Source organism: Sceloporus occidentalis, unplaced genomic scaffold, assembly GCF_023333645.1.
Source record: "Sceloporus occidentalis isolate IW3139 unplaced genomic scaffold, rSceOcc1.0.p SCAF_6, whole genome shotgun sequence".
Lineage (NCBI taxonomy): Eukaryota > Metazoa > Chordata > Lepidosauria > Squamata > Phrynosomatidae > Sceloporus > Sceloporus occidentalis.
The window spans coordinates 67,954,207-67,976,975 of NW_028316986.1; the positions used below are offsets into that span (position 1 = coordinate 67,954,207).

The 22,769-nt window shown below is 37.7% G+C and overlaps 1 protein-coding gene across 2 annotated transcripts in view; it reads right to left on the reverse strand.

Moving 5' to 3' along the window:
* Positions 1 to 4,768: 4,768 nt before the first annotated feature.
* LOC149310878 (nuclear pore complex protein Nup133-like) overlaps positions 4,769 to 22,769 on the reverse strand; it is a 35,590-nt gene continuing 17,589 nt past the window's right edge. Inside the window, exons 19-26 of one of the 2 annotated variants that reach the window (XM_089529937.1) lie at positions 21,112 to 21,245; positions 19,623 to 19,781; positions 15,658 to 15,793; positions 14,213 to 14,331; positions 9,792 to 9,872; positions 8,337 to 8,401; positions 5,769 to 5,857; positions 4,769 to 5,017 (exon numbers count right to left, since the gene is read on the reverse strand). In XM_089529937.1, coding sequence (XP_089386063.1) covers positions 4,881 to 5,017; positions 5,769 to 5,857; positions 8,337 to 8,401; positions 9,792 to 9,872; positions 14,213 to 14,331; positions 15,658 to 15,793; positions 19,623 to 19,781; positions 21,112 to 21,245 — 920 coding nt within the window. In that variant the 3' untranslated portion in view covers positions 4,769 to 4,880. Of the gene's footprint in view, positions 5,018 to 5,768; positions 5,858 to 8,336; positions 8,402 to 9,791; positions 9,873 to 14,212; positions 14,332 to 14,367; positions 15,265 to 15,657; positions 15,794 to 19,622; positions 19,782 to 21,111; positions 21,246 to 22,769 lie in introns of those variants that run through there. The other variant, XM_089529938.1, reaches the window with a different exon arrangement.

Here is a 22,769-nt window from a genome sequence, read left to right on the forward strand (position 1 = left end):
ATATCATCATCATAAATCGTTCCTCTCCAGGGTTCATGTTTTCAATCACACTCTTGCTCTGGGTTAATTTTAATCAGCATAGGACACATCCATGATGTCATGGATCCTAAAGTCATATGAAAACACTGAAGTCGGTACACTTAAGTTAACTGCTAATGTATTTAGTTCAAATTATGCATACAATATATCTCTTAATCTGGGTTCAAAGATCCATGGTAATAAATACAGGTGGTTTGAGCATTGGACTATGACTCTGGAGACAAGAGTTTGAATCACTGCTCAGTCATGGAAACCACTGGGTGACTGGGCAAGTCACAGTCTCTCAGCCTCAGAGAAAGGCAAAGTCACCCCCCCCCAAAAAAACCCCAATCTTGCCAATAAAATCTAGTGATAGGGTCACCATTAGTTGGAAATGACTTGAACACAATAACACTCAAAAAGGGAAATCTTAACTGAGATTGAAGTGATGTTTTCCCTTGTTTAGGAGTGGAGAAGTTAACAAAAATGGGGACCAAATACCTTACCAGGTCCTGTCTGATCTTGCATGCCTAGCAGAGTCAGCCTGGGTTAGTACTTGGATGGGAGATCACCAGCAAATAATGGATGCTGTAGGCTATATTTCAGAGGAAGGAACTGTCAAATGGCAAAACCATCCCTTGAATATTCAGTGCCAAAGAAAACCCTATGAAATTCATGTGGTTGCCTTAGGTCAACAGGTGACTTGAAAATATATACAGACAGAAGACAGCAGGATAACAATCATACGGATAACTTAAAGCTACAAGAAAAAAGAGATTCCACCTAAACAGTAAGAGGTATATTGACAGTGGAACACACTTCTTCAGAGTGTGGTGGAGTCTCCTCCTTTGGAGGTTTTATACAGAGACTGGATGGCCATTTATCAGGAGTGTTTTGATTGTGTGTTCCTGCGTGACAGGGGTTGGACTGGATGACCCTTGGGGTCTTTTTCAACTATGATTCTATGACTGGATGCCTCAAGATGGCAAGATTGCTAGAGGCTAATGTAGTTGGCATACACTCATAACTGTTAACTGACTACAAATGGGCATGAGAGTTTTGAAACTTAAAAAGCTGGTTTTTAAAGAATATGAGATATTTATCATGCAATTTTTGCAATAAAGTTTATTTTAATTAAAAAAAAAGTCTGCACTAGTCCATCATGTCTGAACTGGGATTGTTACCCCTGGTCTGTTCCTTCGGCCCACACCACCAAGTTCTCAAAATATTTTGCCTGTTAAAGGAGCTGTCAGGTAGACTGGAGCTTGGTGAGTTTTTAGTAATGAATAATATTCATATCAAAAAGGTGGTTGAAGGGCTTGCAAAAGGCAGAATAGCAAATCAAGACAGACTTCAAAGGAATTTGGTGTGGGAGTGGGTGGGAACTGCTAACTACTAGAAAGGTAGTTTTGAAGTACAATTTAAAATGCTGTGCAAAATCAGTTTTATATATAGATGATGATAAATATCTAAGGGGCTGGCTGGCTGCCAGGCTGCTCTGAAGAGTTATCATACACCATGGGCCTGCCATACTTCATGCTATTTATACCGCTTGGGTACGCTGACATAAAAAAAATTCTAAAGAGATTCCCATCTAGTTATGGTCATGGAGGAGGTTAATGGCAGTTTTGGGACTGTGAGGGGAGTAGGAGTCCCCCATAGGATAGGCAGTGACACCAGCTCCTTATGGAGACAGGACGAGACCGAACAGAATTGATACCTTAGGAGGAGAGCACCAACGCACTGCCAAAAGTGAGAGGAAGTAACAGCTACATTTGCAGCAATTCTAATAGCTATGGATTATTTTCAACATGGGTGGGGATAAGCAAAATAGGGACTGCAATTTGTTTAAATTATGCAAATGCACATGATTATGTATAAATTATTCAGCTTCCTCTCATCCTGGGAAGAGGCAAGACCCCAACCTCTCTTATCTCAGTGGCTTAGCTCCCCCTAACAGAACCTTCTGTTTGATATTTTGCCACACCTAGCCCATGCATTTCTGACACTTACACGGGTTAGAAAAGTGTTTTAAATGTAACCACACCACCAGTCGATCAGAATGCTTAACCCTACAACAGTATGGTCACAGAAGGCAAGCAATTATTTCTCCAGGCATGAAACATTAGGATCAGAAGTATGTTTTCATTTCAGGTTAAACTACCCCACAGAAAGAATGATATAATGAATAATTTTAAGGGAGAGCTTGTATTTGTTATGAAGCTTAGCCATTTAAACAACTAATACATATACGGTTTATCTGTGATTTTCTGCTGGAATACAACTGTGGGCTAAATTAATATGTATATATATTGCCTGAAAAAGAACTTCAAATTCCTGCCTCTGGTTGTGGATTGCTCATCTGCAGCATCCAGAGAACAAATATCATTTTCTTATTTCAAAAGCAACGGAAGCACCAGACCTGCCCCCCTTTTTTGGAAGACATTGTCTAGGGAGTATCCAGAATTTCTAGAACATAGGATTATAATTTCATAGGACTCATAAATAAAATTCCTATTTCCTTTAATAAATGTCCAAGGCAACAATGTATAATATAAACTGTATTTTTTTTTTAAAAAAAATAACTATATACATTTCTGAAGTCACTCTAAACCAAGGGTTTATTTTCCTATAAACATTTCTCAAGGACTGTGATTCAGGAAGACAGGCATGAAGGACTAAACCAATATTTTGCTAGTACTCAGCCACAACAGAGACAAGTCAGGTCAAATTCCAGCAATGAGAGATGGGCAAGAGTAAAGCCGATCTCCATAGGAGAAATTGCTGTAGTTTCTCAAGCCTGTCTTGATATTAGTAACAACTTTACACCCATGCCTATTTAAATCATGTTACGGTCACAGAAGGATCACTTGGAAGCTGCAACATTCTTAAAAAACAAAAACAAAATATCAATGTATATTTTACAGTTAAATCAGCTAAAATCAACATTTTAGTAGATTTCAGCTGTTTAGAAAATGCTGTAAAAATACATTTTCTTCCTTACTCCAGCAGAAGTGATCAGCATGTTACTAGTTGCTCATCTTGTAAGTTTGTAAAACCAGGTTCAAGGCGAATGTCATCTGGTGTCAAAATCAAAGAAGAAACTGTGGTTTTGTTGTTTTTAAATCTAGAACACAGGTAAACTCAGTTTGAACTAAATAATTCAGTGTGCAGTTCCAATATAAATGCAAATGTAAACATATAGATGTACTGTAACGTAAGAAAATAAGATTTAGCTGCGCTTGTATGAGCTGGATGTAAAGCATAGTTGTCTTAACCTTTTAATTTTGTATTGGTGATCACTTACTTTCCAACATCAGCAATTTTAAAACTGAAGCAGACTGAAGTAGAGAAATAGCTGAAATGATATATTTTAGTGGCTGTGAAATAAGTCAGAATAACCTTAGTTTTCATATTTTTATGCTGTAATCCTATGGACAGTTACTTCTGGACAGGATAGAATAGGGCTATGCCATCTCTTATGAAAATAGTCATGACCAGCAATTTATAGTCTGTTCTGACCAATATATACAGTAGTCCCAAGTAAGTAAGGATATAAAGAAACACCAGTTAGTTTTATGGAAATCATAAATAGCAGTACATAATTTCTAGTGTATTGGGAGATGTGTACTACTTTTTCAGTGTTAAATACAGAAAAGCAAACCTGACAAGATTCCAGTGGCACCTCCAGTCCACAATATTGGAAACACAGTAAATATAAAAGACAAACAATACATAATGAAAGGAAGCTGATGATGTTAATATGAAACACTTCTTCCTCCCTTATAAAGAAAGGATCAGTTTATCAGTTCCAATTCCCCCCCACTATTTTATGAATCTTAAAATCCTTGCTATTTTTGTTTAATCAGAACTATCTAGTAGACTAAACCTCTGTTTTATACGTATTGCTTAGAATCTATTTCCAGTAGGACTGATGTGCTTTTTTTCTATGTTTGTTTAAACATTTCCAGTTAAGACTATTCTTCCAAACATATCCAGCTCTTCCACTCTTAGAGCCATATTAGCATGGCAAGAGGGGAAGCTATGGAATGGAAGCTGTGCTTTTAAAACTAGAAACTGGACTCTCTTCAACTGATTTAACTTACGACCTTCTCAGCTGTTGGATCAAGTTCTTCTAGCAGGCATCCAGCCAAGGCAAAAAGCAAAATGCTAAGGTGATGCAAGCTGCTTTGCAGTCAGTTTGTGCAGTATGTAGGAAAGATTCATCTATAACATGTCAGATTAAACCAACTAAGCTGAATTCTACAAACTCTTTAAGCATTAGATTTTAAAACTGGATTGTACAGCAAACCATTAACCAGAAGCAACCTGACCTCAAGTAGTGAAGAGGAGAAGAGAATCTTCCAGGAGAGACTCTCCAAGGAGAACTGCTTTCTAGATCTGTCATCATTACTTAGGTTGTAGTAAACCATTATCTGTGTATCTGGTGAGAACCTAAATGTCTAATTATTTACATATATAAATTTTGGATATGTATTGTGTTTTTAACATGAATAGAAGTACAGTATTATTTAAAGAGAGGATGCAAAACTGCATTACTGATTATATTCATTCAAATATGGAAGAGCAGCAGAAGTCAAAAGCGAGATTGTGAAAGTTGGAAAAGACATCTGTTCTAATATATTTCAAAATTAACAGTAGTATAAAATAATTTTCATAAGCTTTGGAACCTTATTCTTTGTAAAATAGGCATGGCATCTACCTTTCTATAGAAAGAAGAACTCACACATTTCTTTTTCACATTAGAGACAGACAGGATTTTGGGTAGTTTATTGCAAAACTAATATACAATGTTAAAAAAAAAAGGGGGGGGATTGTTTAAATTTGCATTCAAAATTCTCTCATGCCTGCCTGTAGACATAAAGCTCATAGTTTGCTTTCAGTACAAATTCAAAGTAAGTATTAGATTTTAAGTGTCCAAGTTCATCTGCTTGTAGCATGTCTTCCACGTCAGGTAGATATTCACTGAGCCGAACTCCTAACAATAAACAGAAAGAAAGTTGTATTAGCTATGTGAATGTTTAATGATTATTCAAAGTGATATCTACATTCCAGAATAACTTGTTTTGAGTGTGGATAGAATATATATTTTTTCAATCACTATCAATTATGGGTAAGTTATTTTGAAAACTACATTTCACCATTTCTTGAGTAAGTCTAGCCTTCCTTAAATTTTATTAGTATATTTAAATCTTACCTTGGAATTGACATGGTGGCAGCACAACAGAGTATGATCCAAAGAGTTCTGGTGTTATTCCCTTCCAAAGAGGTTTTATCTGGTTTTTAAATTTCGCCTAACTATTTTATTTTGCCTAGTTTTCCCAAATCCTGCCTCATTTATTTTGTTTTGACTTATCTCTTGTTTGAAGAAGATTTAACTAGGTTTGTTCATATATATCCCATTTGCTATCTGTCCTCATGAAGATTAGTTTTGCCTACTTTGCCAGTGGAGTTTTGAGCACTGTCAAAAGCCTCTGAAAGACTGTAAAAACACTTTTTTGGACTGCGAAAAGAAGAAGAAGAGCTTTCTAGGATGCTGTTTGCATTACTGCTAGCAATGGCATTTAAGTTTTCCATGGTTTAACAGCAATTAAGATATTTAAATCTTAGCTACTAATTTTATTTTATTTTTTTGTAGCTCTGACAACAAAATTACTGCTTAAAATATTGTGAAGCAGAGGATTAAAAGGCAATGTATTTCTAGCCATAATTCATATAACAAAATATACCTTCTTTTAAGAGCTTTTGTAGTATTTTGACAAATATACTGTCTTTAGACGCTTCAATTGGATCATCTTTGCCTTCAGAACCTGACCACCTGTAATCCAAAAGTAAAGAATCAGGTTAAAAATATTTTAAAGACTAATGAAAGTGACATAATACTGAGTGAGAATTCCCACTGCACTCCTTTATTCTGTATATATTTCCAGAATTATTGGCAGTTTTCTTTCATTCTTACCCCTGACATTTTAGACTTATTCTATCAACTCCTCCATGTCCCCCAAATTCTGCTTCAGAGGTAAGGAGAAGATTTAGAGGGAGGGAGGGAGCAGAAGAAGCAGAAAAGAAAAGAAACATGTTGTCACAATATTTGAAAATCATCTGTAGGCTTTATAATATGATGCATATAATGCATTCCATAACTGTGCAGGACATATACCTGGAGGTGCAGTAGTGAACAACATGAGAAACAAAATCCATTTTTACTTTAGGAAGTAATTAACTGTTGCTCAACATGAGCTTCTGGGTGCTACAGAAGAATTCATTTGCCATATATAGCTATGAAGCATAGAAGTTTGCACATATAGGGCAGGTATTTCAAAGTGTCTAATGAAGAGATGTGCAGACGCTTTGACACTCAAGAGGAACAGATTCTCGTGAACAGTCATACAAAGATCCATCCACTGAGTAAACACTAAAATGATTAATATGTTTTTAAAATCAAAATTAGTTTCTAGGAAATGTCTGACCTGTCAATTGGGATACCAAACATAAAAAAATATATTTAACTTTTATTTCAGCAGAATGCAGTATTGTGAACGGGAATCTGTGTACCAAGCTGGGGTCATCCAGATGTGTTGCATGACTACTCTCATTATGCTCCCCAAGCCAAAAACGACCAATAGCAAGAATTGCTGTGCAGGCTATAGCCCAATATATCTGGAGGCTGCCAAGGTGGGAAACAATGAATTACACCGTTTCTAGTACAGATTTGGAAACAAATTAACACTGCAATCCTATATAGGATTACTCAGGAATAAGCCCCAATGAACTGGAGGAACTGACTTTTTGTATTATTATTATTATTATTATTATTATTATTATTATTTAAACATAAAGAGATTGGGCTGGACTACATTGTATATTTGTATGTTTCTGAGTTATTTAATATTCAGAATAAGTGTGCCTCACAAGTTTCATGGAGGTTTAGGCATTTAGCCAATTAAACAAACTTGAAACCCAGTGTTGGGGTCTTCTATTATCTAATCCTTCACTTCTTCAAAGCTTTAGAGTGGGAACAGGCAACCTTGGCAAGTCAAGGGCCCAATGTTCTGCCCTCGGAGCTATACGGAGTTAGATAGACTGTGCCCCCCACCACAAAAGCAAGCAAAGCAAAAACTGCAAGTAATCAGAAATCCAATTCCAGTTTGGAAGAAAAAAGAGTAGTTATGTTAAAGATGGAAGGGTGACTGTAACCTATTTGAAGTGTGAACTGATGGACCTGGAAATTTCCAGGAGAGGTGTTTTACCCCCACCCCACCCCACCCCCTTTTTAAAAAAATGATCTCTAGCAGTCAGGGGACACAGAAAAAGTCCTGTGTCCACATAAAGTCTTAGGGCTACATTTGCCCAGCCTATTTTAGAAGAGCAATGTTAGCACCTCAAGGGGGAATGGGAGTTTGCAAGAGGTCTTGTCTGGTACAATTCAAATATAGGCAGATTCTAAACAACTGCCTCTAACATCTGGAGAAGTACACTTTGCCCACTCGTATTATAGAGGATGCCTTGAGGAATGAGCACTCGCCTATCAACCTGTTTATTTTCTAACACCAAGACCTTTCTCTATCTCTTCCATGTGAGAGTTATAGAATGCTCTCCCTCAACACTGCTATTATTTAGGTATCATGCAGGGGTATTTAAAAACTATTGATTTAAATTAAAAAAAACCTTTAAGCTAATTTTTTATCTATCATTTTATTATTTTTGTGTTTTTCACTTATCAGTGCCCTGAAGCCTGATATAAAAATATTTAAAATGAAAGAGGTACATATTGTATTTGATATTAGAAACTAGAAAAAAGTACAAGACATGAAAGTATAGTGATATGTTATCATAAAATGACTGCACAGAGAAAGATGGGAACAGCTCCATTCAGTTCTTCTCCTAAAAATGCTTTCATTCAAGTTGGTTGTCACAGTAACTTTAGCACTTTAAAAATCGGTTTGTATGTGTATGTTTCCTTGTTTTCCACTTGCTTCCCCATCCTTTCTTCCTTTTGTATCAATCTTGTACAAGGTAAAACAGGGTTGTCTTGTACTCAGTGTCCAATTCTTCCTCAATTTAGCCAAGTATTGCCAATGCTTGACTAGCAGCAGCAGCAGCAGCAAAGTTTCGTGCATGATTTTCCCCCAGCCCTACATGGAGATGCCTTGTTTCCCTGGTAGTCTCCTATCCAAGTAGTAACCTGACCCAACCCTTTTTAGCTTCAGAGGTGAGGTGTGATCAATTGTTATACATAAGCTGCTATGGCAGTATAATGAAAAATTATTCACACAAATAAAACTGTATATGCTTACCCATCTCTCAGAAGAGCTTTGCAAAGTATTTTAAGTTTAAGATAATTTATGTCCACTTGCTCCTCCTTAATTAAAGGAAAAGTTAAAATTAGACATGAAATTACAGAGGGAAAAGTATATTTATCCACTGTAAACATATTAAAATTTGATAGTCTGATTAAACTGAAAATAATGTGATAATAATGAAGATTACAAGTATACTTGTCACAAATTATTATTTAGAAGGAAAAGGGGTAAGCTTTGATTTGGAGAAGAGAGTACATATAAAACAACATGACAAACCTCAAGTATGTCATCAACAGAAATGGAAACAGACTCCAGTTGAATTTGAATAGCATGGGGGTGGATTGTCAGAGGGGTGACAGCTAATTTGTGAAAAATGCTAGTTATATTTCTGCAAAAGGAGAAATAATATGATCCTAGCAAAGGGGGAGGAAAGATTTTAGCAATTAGTGAGGGGTGGGGAATATGATAAAATAAATAAAATAAACAGCTTCATTCCAAGGATAACAACAAAAGTTCAGGTTATGGAGAAGACAACCATCAGTTTAGAAACAGAAATAAGACAAAGAGGATGAAAAAGAGAAGGAACATATTGTGAGTTACAAATTCCTTGATTTTCTCTATTGACAGGGAGGCAGATGTTTTAAAGGCAAATTGGATTTGAAGGAATGTATTATGTTGAAAGACATAACAATGGGCTTAAAGACAGTTGTGTTTTTTTTGGAGGGGGGGAGAGGCAACCAACAATGGTGTTAGATGAATGCATGAACTTACGATTGAGAAATTACTGTAATGTAGTAGAATTGGGGGGGGGGGGGGGGGGGCAGCAAATTTTAAAATATATCATTTGCCCTGTGCAGTCAGGTATAGACTGTTTTTGCAGAACAGTTTAAAAATAGGATAATGTTTCCCCCTTAGCAATATATTTTTTTCAATAGATCTGTAAAAATGTTATTATATAACAACTTCTAGATAGACAGTCATGTTAATCTTTAGCAGCAAAACCAATAAAGTTTTGTGTACCTACAGACTAACGAATGATGGGATTCATGCAAGTTTATGTCACACTAAAATTGTTAGTCTTTAAAAGTGCCACTAGATTGTTACTGACATGCAGTATCACTTGAACATTCTCAAAGTTCTACACAGTTAATCCTCAAAAGCTAGTCTAAAAATGACCTTTCAGAAAGACACACAAATCTTTTGAAAATGCGAGGCACAGCATGGCTGGAACTGAGTTCTTGTCTACAGATCCTGTATTTCTGTTTCGTTTCACAAACGTTCTTCTAGATTTATTAAAATAAGGAAGTTGCCATGAGTCAAGCTCTCAGCATTAGACGGGACTTCACTATTTTAGGAACTCACAAAGAGAATATGTAAAAGCTGATGGAAAAGAACTTCAGCTACTTAAAAAATGAACCAAAGACCAGCAAAACGCATTCACTCTCATACCTCATCAATGTATTCCAGTAGATCAAGTGCCTTCTTGAAGTCATATTCATTAGCCCTTCTGTTCTCATAGCATATGTATAACTATTGTAAGATTGAAATAAAATATTAATTTTAGACTACAAAAGAGTGTAACTTTAGAATAAAGAACTCATTGTGGGAAGACCACCCGAGATTCTAATTCATGTGACCTTTTCACTGAAATATCCCTTGAGTCAGCTGTAGGTATTTTTATAGTAAGAAAGAGTGTCAAGGTTTTAGAAATGCATTCCAACTGTATTACAATGGAAAGGCTACACTGTATGTAAGATATGATAGGCTTCAAATGTACATGCCATTTAAGGTTGTTTCATTCCTTTCCTATTGTGCTAGGAATGAAATTCCATAAATTATTCTATTATTCTACACCTATTATGAAATCTAATATTCAGAGAAGGAAGCTTAAAGGGGTAATTTTTCACATTCACTCTTCTACTCTGTAATCAGCTTTATTCCTTAAAAAGCCTGTCTGGAGGTTTGAGTGTCTTGAATTATGACGGACAGGATGCAAGGATAGCTATCCAGAATCTGATCCCATATTGGGAGAAAGACATGGTACAAATATAAACAAACAGGGAAAGCTTTGTGTGACTTTGGGATTTCCTCCTGCAGCAAACCAACAGTGTTCAAGAGGGACTGTCAACAGACAGGCTTTTCAGAGAGAGCAAGGAAAGGATACACTATCTCCACCAGAATTATGCATTCTCCCCACACCCCAGATGGGTTTTTTCTGTTTGTTTTGTGTGTTTTTTTGTGGAGGAAATTGTCTTTAATTTGTGAAATAATAGACAATGACAACCTTCATTTAAAGAATGACTGTTTATTTTAAGAACAAGAACAATTTAAGAATAGGATTCTCTGGAGGTAGGGAAAGACAACAGTCAATAAGGCAAGGAAAATGCACAAAAAATCCCTCCCTGACCGAGGATCGATTTTCCATTATCACAATCACCCTAATTACTTAAATGATCCTGGATAAAAGGTGTGTTTAGTAAACATGATCTCTGAAGACTTAGATACCAGGAACTCTGTATTATGGGCTATAGGGATGAGCAGCTGTGATGGGTTTGGGGAAAAATTTTCTCCCCCCTAAAAAACTCCAACCAAGAAATGGCTGGAAGTCCACTTGTATTTTTGAAAAAAATTGGTATTTCTGATGTTAAATCAAGCAAAAGATCCCCAAAACCTATTTAAAATATAATTTCCCACTTCTGGAGTCTCCCCTTTGGCCAGCAAAAGGGCACTCCAAGGAGTATGGGGGGAAAAGGCTATAGAAACCGTTGCGGGGGAGAGACAGGACAGTTAGGCGCGAAACAAACAGCCCAAACTGCTCGACGTCCCTCCATCCCAAAAAGAACCCAGAAAAAATGGGTTTTTCTTTGGACACCGCACATTGGCGCATTTGTGACGAAAGCGACACACAGCGACATCTATATACCACGCATCACTTATGTCACAGTAGCCCCTGTATGGACGGGAGGCCACCATTACGATGATGCTGTGACGGGCTAGGGACCATGCGGTTGGTGAGCGGTCCCTAACCCTAGAATCGCCACCTGGACGCCGCTTCTTGGCGTTATGTACTGGGCCTTAGACTCCATTCTTGGGACTTTTATTTCTGCTTTTCAGTTCTTAGTCCAGCTAACAATAAAGCAGCATGTTTATTTGCATGAAGAAATATGCGTCTGCTTATTCTGCACTTATTGTGAAGGATGAGGTGCTTACTTGCTAACAGGGAAAATAAAGAGAGAAAGTGACTGAAAAAATACCTATTCCCTTACTCTTTTAAAGCAATCGATATGACTATTTCTCCCCTTTTATCTGAGCACCTAAGAACAACTGATGAAAATAGCCATACAGGAATAGAACCACTGGTATGCAAACTACAGCTAGCTGGTTAAACACTTAGAATTAAACGCAAACCTAACTTCTGGATTTCCCCAATGTCTGCAAGTCATGTGAGGCCTTTTTTGGGATTCTGGGCAGAAAATCAATATAGCAACCAGTACACAATAAAATAAAAATACTATTTTGCAGTATTAAATTTCCAATCAGTTAGTTAGTTCGTTACATAGCAAGCTCTTAAAAATGGGATCTGGTAGTGACTAAAGATGGGAGATTGCTAGGAAACATCAAAGCCGTCTTTGCTTTAACACAGCTGTTAAAGAAATTTGTTGCCTCTCCCTGTACAAAATTCTTCCCTTGCCAAACTTAAACATGGATACATTTAGGCTTCTTTTAGTCTCCCAGGATGGTCTCCTGGGAGTGGGGAGACAGATGAGCAAACTCTCTCATCAAGTGTAAAACATTTACCCAGGAGTTTTACTATTTCAAAAAAAATCCAGTCTTTATACAGCTATCTTGCAATTATTAATTAATTTAATAGGGTTTCTATGTCCTACTTGTTCCATAGATAATAGGATCTACAAACTCAATTACAAATGGAATTTATTTTTCAACTATGTTTTTGTTGCAAATAGAGCTACTAGGTGATGAACTGTGAAGAATCCCTGAAGTATAAAGAACTTCTGTTTTTTCCATATAATTTTATGTGGCGACTGCAAACAAACAAGCAAAAAACAAACAAAAACACCACATCCAAAAAATCAGTAAAAATAGGAAAGAACAACATTATGAAAACAAATAAAAACAAAAACTAGTTAGCCTCTACTAGTCTTACATAGTGCCAAGGAAATATAAAGCACTAATTCCCAAAAAAGAATGGAGAAAAGGAAACTAAGACCGGGAATTGCAATGTGAGATACTGTACACAATCCTATATAAACGTTTACCTACTAAATCAGGCCTGCACAACATATGGCCTACCAAAGGGTTTTGGACAGCCCGCGAGGACTTCAAGGCTCCTCCTTTACTGGGCTTTCTCCTGAGAAAGAGCTGGGCGGTGGAGGAGGAGGATGGGCAGACACTCACCTCTCAAGGTTCTTCCGCTGCCAGGCTTTTTCCTAGGAAAAAGCCAGGCTAAGGAGGAGGAGGAGGAAGGGTAAACAGGTGCCCCCAAAGCTGCTACCACAGCTGGGCTTTCTCTCTAGGAGAAGGCCAGGTGGCAGGAGGAGGAGGAAGGGTCAATGTTCACCGCCTGAGACTCCTCTGCCTTCTCCTGAGAAGGCTTGGCAGAAGAGGAGGAGAACAGAATTAGTATTAATAATATTAAAATAGTTTATTCATTAATTATGTCTTTACTTGGAAAGTGAGCCACTAAAGACCTATCTGCAGCCCGAAGAAGCTTGTAGGTGGGATAAATATGTGAACACTTTGTCTTGTCCTAAATATTAAACTATACAACACACTTCTTACTAGACTTCCTAGTAAACTGATAAAATAACCAGCATTTATATTTCAAAAATATTTTAACATGGATGAAAATGGCCCCTTTCAAAATACATTTTGTTTTCACCACCATTATTCCTTTACTTCTTAGTATGGTCAAATTCCATACAAGAATGGCCTTGCACTTGAAGTAAACATCCACTTACACAAGGCAGGGCACCTAGTTTTTGCCAATCCCCCTCCCTGCCTACAAGGATTCTCCAGAACAGTACTGGATGTGACAAAAGACTGCAGTTAAGTAGGCAGCACTGCTGACAATTTATGAAAGGATGAGTATTTTCTGCTCTTACCAAGCTACTCCTGGATACAACATGCTGTTTATAGAGTGCCATCATTATGCATAGTTTTCACAAACTACAAGAATACTACTTGTCTCATAAGCTTATTTCAAATACTATCTATCAAGTAGGTCTTCCACTATATTTGATTTAATCTGTAGAGTGGCTGCTTCAATTCTGGGAAGTGCTGAAATGTCATTTCTAATTGCTGGATCATTACTCAATCACACTCAAATGAAATCAAATTTTATTTGTATCAAGCCAGTAATAAATACAATACCTACCAACAGACCTAACATAAAAGCTCACTAGTACTAATACTAATGCAAACTTATTTGTAAAATATATCTCTGGTACTAAAACAGATATAAACAGTATAATGAAAGGGATTTAACATATAAAAAAATCACTGAGTTCATTTTAAAATGAACTCAAGTCTGACCTACCTCACAGGGATGCAGTAAGAATAAAGTAGGAAGATGAGAGGTATGTACACTAGTGATTTTCAATATTTTGTCTGTCAGATATTTCAGATATCAGCTTCCAGAATCACTAACCATTGAATAAACTGCCTGGGCTTCTTGGAACTGATATTCAAAATATCAGGAGCACTAATGTTTGAGCAATAACTCATGTACACTACCTTGAACTTCAGTGAAAGTGTATACAAATAAAACTAATAATACATAATAAATAGTTCAGAAATTCAGGTTGAAAGAAAACAATATTAAAAATCAAACGAACAACAGCAGCACATACCTCAATCAGCTCAGGGGCACTTAATACAGGCATTTCATGAAGATTTAAATTTTTCTCAGCCAACAGCTGTTCAGGAAGAGTTTCCTGGTGCAGCAAAAATCGTTCTTGCTCAGCAATTTCTGCATAAAGTACATTTTAAAAATTGCATAAATTACTATAAGTCTCTAATAGTATAATAAAGTTGCTGGGTCCATGGACTGAATACAACTTGTTACCCAGATCATTAAACTTGCTATGAATAACTCAGTTCCACCCTAAAAAGCAAGCTTACTGTATCTGCATCAATTGGAAAGATGTGCTCTATTTCATTTGGAACTAATTGTCCAAGGTCTGGTTGCCTATTTGTATATTTTCAAAAAGATAATTTAAGGAAATTATTACCTGCATAACTATTACAAATTATTCCAAAATCAGACAGCAGCTACAGCTGCATCTGCATTGCAGAAATAATCTAATTTGATACCATTTTAACTGCCATGGCTCAATGCTATGGGATCATGGAATTTGTAGTTTGTTGTGGCACCAGAGCTCTCTGATACAAAACTGCAAATCCCAGAATTCCATAGAATTGAGCCAGTTAAAGTTGTTTCAAACTGGATTATTTCTACAGTGCAGACACAGCCTTTGTGATATAGCAAAAGAAACCCACTAATTTAAAGTCCAATCGTAAATCTGGAGTCTAGATTCTGGACCAAAACCATTTCTTCACAAAAACAGCCTGTGCCATTTTCTAGAAAACTTCCTTTCAAAACTATGTACCCATGCTTAAAGTGGCTCTTTTAACTAGCAGCTTATTTTTTTTAAAACTTTGTTTTTGGTGGTTTTTTAAATGCTTTTGTCTAAATTTAAGATTTACATTCAATGGCTGCAGGAGAACAGCTATTTTTTCTCTTTTCCTCCTTTCCCGCCAGTACTGAACCCCTTGAAACCATTTCCAATAAGGACTGCTTTGTACAGGACTGCATTACAAGGATATCAACCTGAATTAAATGATGGAAACACCTCTCCTTCAAAAGTGTTGCCAGAGAGAGTCTGAGGGCGGCATATGGGTACTGCAAAGTGAACAAGGGAAAAAGAAAGAACAGTTGTACAAACTGTTTTCTGCTTGTGTATTCATTACAGGTTTGAGCATTAGATTATAACTCTGGACAACAGAGTTTGAATCCCCACTCAGGCATGGAAACCCACTGGGTGACCCTGGGCAAGTCACACTCTCTCAGGCTCAGAGGATGGCAATGGCAACCCCTCTGTGAAGAAACTTGCCAAGAAAACCCTGTGATAGGTTCACCAAAAGTCAGAAATGAATTAAAGGTAAACAACACACACACACACACACACACTCATTAGAAGGAGCCAGATCCTGTTAGAGATGGCTAAAAAGCTGTCAGTTCTCTTCTGAGCTTCTCATGTTGCAGTTCTTTTAAAATGCTAGTAAGAAAGCATACCTTCAGTTTTCTCATTCAGTATCACTTCTGATGTATCAGAAGCCAGCATAGATAGCTTGCTCAAGCCCAGAAGAGTTTTCTTCTTTGCAAAGTACCGAGTTTCTGTATTTGCTAAATTTTGCAGTGTTCGGTGAGCCTAACAAATAACAAATATTTTATTATATCAAGTATTGACAAAGTTTTGAAATATTAAAGTTGAAAACAAAAATGTAGCAACTTGCAAATATTTACTAACCAGGGAATTTATTCTTGAATATTAAGTTCATGCCAATTATATAATAATAATAATAATAATAATAATAATAAAATTTTATTTTTATACCGCTATTCCAGCGATCACAGCGGTGTACATCAAAGAGTAAGACAATTAAAACATCAGCATGACAATAATACAAAGTTAACAATTAAGAACAGTAAAAACCAACAACACCCTATACAAGTGGCTGTGTAGAATGGAATACACAAAAACATTGCCAAGGGGAAGAGAATGACCACAAGGCTCACGGGGGGAAAGCCTGGCGGAACAAAAAAGTCTTCAAGTTCTTCTTGAAAGCATTGAGGGAGGTGGAAGTACGGAGCTCATTGGGGAGGGAGTTCCAGAGCTGAGGGGCTGAAATAGAGAAAGCCCTCTGAGCTGATACATATCGAGCGTCTGGAACTCTTAAAAGATGTCTTTCACCCGACCTGAGAGTGCGGGGCGGATTGTATGGGGAGAGGCGGTCCTCCAAGTACCCTGGGCCCAAGCCATTTAGGGCTTTATAGGTGATAACCAACACCTTGTATTCGGCCCAGAAGCGAATAGGCAGCCAATGGAGATCTTTTAGGACTGGTGTTATATGGCTGGCCCTGGAACATCCAGTAACCAGCCTAGCAGCCATATTCTGCACTAATTGAAGCTTCTGGGTTTGGTACAAGGGTTGCCCCATGTAAAGCGCATTACAGAAATCTAATCGAGAGGTTACCAGAGCATGTACAACGGTTTCAAGGTCCCCCCGGCCAAGGAAGAGTCGCAGTTGGTGTATCAGCCGAAGCTGATAACAGGTGCTCCTGACTGCCGCATCCACCTGAGCAGTAAGGTGAAGCGACGAGTCCAGAAGCACCCCCAAACTGCGAACAGAGTCCTTCACAGGGAGCGTGACCCCATTTAGGACAGGTGGAAAAATTTCCTTACCTGGGCCAGGAGAGCCAATCACCAGTACTTCCGTTTTCTCTGGATTCAGGCTGAGTCTGTTTTCCCTCATCCAGCCCATTACCGACTCCAAGCAAGCATTAAGAGGAGAGATGCCATCCCTAGTTACTGCATCAGTCGGAGACACAGAGAAAACTATTTGGGTGTCATCAGCGTACTGATAACACCGCGCCCCGTGTCTCCAGATGATCTCTCCCAGCGGCTTCATGTAAATGTTAAATAGCATAGGGGACAAAATCGCTCTCTGAGGGACCCCAGATGTCAGGGCCCTCCTATCGGAGTGACAGTCCCCCAGCTCCACCATCTGGAATCTGCCCGAGAGGTAGGAACGGAACCACTGCAAAGCAGAGCCCCCGATACCCAACTCCCTCAGGCGACCCAGAAGGATACCATGGTCGATGGTATTGAAGGCCGCTGAGATGTCCAAGAGCACTAACAGGGACACGCTCCCCCTGTCCATACCCTGATGGAGATCATCAACTAAGGCGACCATAGCAGTCTCAACTCCATAGCCCGCCCGGAAGCCAGTTTGCAATGGGTCCAGATAATCCATCTCATCCAAGATCCCTTGAAGCTGAAAAGCAACTGCCCTCTCAATCACCTTCCCTAAAAATGGCAGCAGCGAGACAGGCCGATAATTGTTCCGAATTAGGGGGTCAAGGGAGGGCTTGAAGGATGTATTAATAATATAGTGCAACATATTAGTCACAACCGTTCCCCCTTGAGCTGTCAGCCATGAAGGACAGGGATCGAGAGAGCAAGTCGTCTTCCTAACACTTCGAAGAATCTTGTCCACATCCTCAGTACAGACAGACTCAAAGTGATCCAGTTTAACCAAGTCCATGGAGGCTCTGGACAACTCTTCTCTAGATTCTGAACTAATAATGGAGTCGAGATCAACCCTTATCCGAGAGATTTTATCCGTGAAGAAGTTGTTAAACTCGTCGCAGCAGGCTTTCGATGGTTCCAAAATAGGGTTCAGGGGAGGAGGGAGTTGAGTAAGCTCCCTCACTACCCTGAACAGCTCTGCCGGACGCAACTCTTTAATTATTTAATTAATTTAATTATTAATTAAAAATTAAAAAAAAATTAATTAATATCAAATTAATGTTTCACAAGGATCTTTTTTAAATTCTGAGACTGCTGAAAAGAGTTTTTGTCTTGTCCTGCACTAAGAATTGTATATACTGTAGTTCTCGGGAACAACATAATACAAACAACACTATTAGGCTAGTTCATTACATATGAGTAGTAGTACACAGATTAAAAACTGGAAACAAAAAGCCACGTATCATAACTCATTTTCCAGTGTTTTGAATTAATATAATTATAAAGATCAAAAAAGAAAAGAAACTCTCTAACCTAGAGAGTTTCATCAGATTTGGGAGGGGACTATGAGATTTTACAAAAATGTTTACCCACTATAATATCTAATTCAATACTTTGTAACCATGTGAGCAGGCATTTAAGCAGGCAGATTTTCATCATCATTTATTTATGTAGCGTCATCACTGTACGTGGTGCTTTATAAGTAGAAGAACAACAGGATAGTTCCCTGCCTTCAGGCTTGCAATGTAATGAAGACATGACACAAAAAGAAAAGGTGATGTGCTATAGTGGGGCTTTTCCAATTATCTGGGCAATACAGCTGAGGGAAAGTTTAAAAGTTGAGATTTTGCAGGTTATGAATCAAATAAACACAACTCCTTCTATCTAGACTGAAGAAAAGAACTGGCAATTAACACATTCAATGGATAAGCCCAGTGAAACCCCTCCCCCCAAAAATATAAAACTGGTGTTGTTTAGGTACTGTAGAAACATTTACAGAGGTTAAAAATTCCCTATATGTCAGAGTTTCAAATAGAAGGATTGTCTCATATGCACATTCTTTATACTTTAAGCAAGAGAGTTAACATTATGTGAGGTAGATTCCAGGGAGATGCTAATGGAAGAAATTCTGGTACTGGAATTATTCTGCACACTGTCATGGGAAAGGAATTTGGAAGACTACACAGAACATCTTGTGAAGTACAAGCATATGCTTGGACAGTGGCATGTATCTGGAAATATTAGGCAAGACAAACAAATATAGGAGGACAGGGTCTTAATGGCTGCATCCACACTGCAGAAATAATCCAAGTTGACACCACTTTAACTGCCAGGGCTCAATGTTATGGAATTCTGGGCACTGTTGTTTGCTATGACACCAGAGCTCTCAGACAGTGAAGACTAAATGTCTCGTAAAACTACAATTCCAGAATTCCACAGCATTGAGCCCTGGCAGTTACAGTGGTATCAACTGGATTATTTCTGCAGTGTGGATGCATCCAATGTGTGCCACATGCTGAGCAAGAGACTGCAAAACCATGCACTAAAAGAAACACACCACTGGATTTCAGTTATCTTTTCTCATGCAAAGAATCTGCACTAAGTCAACAAAAGTCCTTCTATTCCTGAAGAACAACAGGACATCTGGATTCAATTTATGGGTTAATACTAAATACATTCACAATTTTATCAAAAATCCTTGATTCAGAAGACTCCACATTTTACAAACAGTTAAGAAAACCAGTGATGGGATGCAATTATAAGATTAGGAACAGGATATACAAATGTCCTTGGTTGTTTTATATTACTGGAGATGTGTACTTGTGTACAGGTAATCATGGTATCTAACGTGGGGTTGGGTACGGTGGAGAGATAACAAGAACAGGCAGAATAATAGAGGATCTTTACTGAAAGAATTGTTAACTTATATAAAAATGATAAAGCATACCTTTTCCAATTCATTACTGTTGATGTCGTGCAGCCAACTGAGATGTTCATGGGCTTGTAAGAAGCTGGCTAACTGACCGTGTTGAGCAAGTGGCTGAGATAAAAGCTTTCCCCTTTTCCCTTTCTCCAAATACCAGCGAAAAAGGAAATCTGAAAAATTCTGAAATTTACATCTGTATAAGTTCCTGCCTCTCAGAATATGGTCTGTTTGGAATTTGTGTTAAAATATAGTTCTTCTAAATTTGTTCAACATAAACATTTTCTCTCCAGTATTTTAGTATAGAAAATTAAAATACAAATGCTACCAGTTATTCCACATGGGTTTATAGGCACCCTCGTAGCAGGCAGTCGCCAGTGGTGTGTTTGTGCAACAGTGCACATGAATGGTCAGGAAAGTTACAGAAAAAAAAAATACCTAGCAGCACAGCTTGACACTGTGCTGTGTACATTCAAGCTTCCTCGGGAGCAATCAGTGCAGTCTCAACCCGTTCTTAGAGAAAGCAGATTCAAGCCACTTTTTCCTGCCGGTCTGCTTTGCCCGTACATGTCCATTGTAAAATGAATAAATTCACTTCTCTCAAAACATTATAAGCTAAATTGAAGGATTCAAAATATACTTTTTAAAAAGCTATCAAATCAGTTCTGTGGCTCTCTAACGCCACAATAATGAAACCCAGGAAAATCATAGAAACAAATCTCTCTTCACTTCTTATATGGGAAAAGCAAAAGAAAAGGCAAACAAGAGCAATCAGGATAGAAAAGAAAGTATGAAAAAGGCAGTATGTAAACTCTGGTGAGAACTGCAAGTCTTCATTCCTATTCTGAAAGCCATATTTTCCACATATAATCTGTCTGTCTTTATCTTGTTTACGTGCACTGTTCATCAATGAAGTAAGTGAACAGAATGTACAAAATCATCCTTTCCAATATTATTCTCTCATGTTTTCTGATAAATAAAACAGTTTTACTTGTTTTCATGTCAACATCCAGTATCTCCAGGTTTTTCTACGGGCAAGCTGTTTCCTGGTCCACCATTGCTTCCTCCACTGCTCTAGTCTCATTGGCCCCTTAAGGGTCAACGCAACTCTAAAGCATGATCTGATGCACATGCACCAATTCTTTAATTTCTTGTTTGGTTATATCAAATGTTTTCTGTTATCCTGGTACTGTTTAATTTTTATTTGGAAGATTTTCAGGGTGCATATTTGCACAGAGATAACACCCACCTTTCCAGTCATCACGAGAAATGAATCCGTATAAGAGACAAACATAATAAAATGGAGGCAAGATTTTTCTCAGTAAGTTAAGTGAATCATAGTCTACTTGTACTAAACACAGAAATGTGAAACTAATGATAGATGTGTAGCCTTAGCTTCACAGTTCTACTATGCTTAGTGCTCAGTGATTAGCAAGTCCTAAAGAAAACTGATAGTAAATTCCTGTGGTTTTTCCCTATAAACTACTTTTAACTAACAGCACAATAATTTTACCTGATCAGCAAACTGGGTCATGTAACGTTGCAATCTAGCTTGATTATCCGTCTGCTCACACATCTGTACCAAAATGTCAAAGTCACAGTATTTTTCTGCCAGAGCAGCAGCTAACTGGTACTGTCCAAGAGAGACTGGACCAAAACAAACAAGGAAAAACACCCACAGTCAAATATGTTCATCTTGCTATTCTTTCAGAATATATTTTAAAAATTCAATTTACATCACATCTTTCTTCCAGCATGGGATCGAAAGCGACATACAGCATGGATTAAAAGGATCCATTATTAATACAGTGGGCCCTCCCCTTATGCGGGGATCCGTTCCGGATCCCCCCGCATAAGAGGAAATCAGCGTACGCTGGAGTCCCACAGAAAGCAATGGGGCTTACGCTTGTGTTGTGCGGCAGCGCGCGCACGCGTCATGTACATGCACCCCATTACTTCTTCCGGGGCACGTGACAGGCTCTTCCGGCGTGGCTTTCAGCATACGTGTATGGCACACCTGCGTAAAGTGCGGACACACTGTATTCACATTATGACAGCAAAACAAAGACATACTGGTATTTCTTCAAAACATTCTGCACACACATAGGATCACTAATAATAATGGACGTTAATACTCTCTAGAAGTGGACATATAGCACTGTACTTTTAACCAGCTGTTCATAATGTAGCAAACATCAGGACTAATTCAACAAAACCAGACAAAATTTTGTTCTTACAGAGTCTTTCAACTCATTCCATCTGTCTCACACCGTGTGAACAATAAAACCCTGAACTTTGCAAATTATTAAAAGCCAGTTTTTCTTTAATACAACAGAGGCCACCCACTATCACTAACAGCATGATATGCCATGCAGATATGATAGAGAAGAGCAAAGAAATGTAGGTAATTAACATAGAGTCTTTCCCCAAAAGTAGTAAGTCAATTTAAGAAAGCATAGTCCATTTGTCATTAGAAATATCATAACACTAAAGAATTGGTGATTCTGTCATTTGTTATATACACATTTCTAAGAAGAAATCCTGGAATTCAAGAGCAATACAATTTTCTCCTGAGAAAAGCATTTTCCTGGAGAAAGGAATTTGTATCTCTTAAGAGTGGCAACAAATTAGTGCCATATTCCATTAAAATCTGATTGTCTGAAAGCCCATAAATATTATGAGTGTAGAATCTGGCAGTGAAATGGTCTTGCTATCATGAAATCATTTGCAATTACAGACTACAGAAATTTCAACATTATCTTAGGTATAAAATGTTGCATTGAAATGTAAAATCCACAGAAGAAAAGAAAATTTATACTGGAAGTTGAGAGTAAAATTTCTAGAAATCCTTAAGCCATGGGAGAAAAACATTCCCTCCCTGTTCTTCAAACAAACAAATAAAATAATAAATAAAAATAATAAAACTGGGGTTCTGTGACTGAAGAAAAATCTTACACTAGTTGTTTTCTGCACTGTATGCACCTAACTATATGGGCAGCATCAGTGGTGTTCTTCTCCTAACTGAGAAATTAGGCACTGACAATGATAAATGAGAGATTTATTAAATAATAATTCTTCATAAAAGAATCCCTCACCATATCAATAATAACAAAGAACGTGGTGCTTGTCTAGAACTCTGTGTTGTGAAACACTTTGTTCGACATTTTTAAC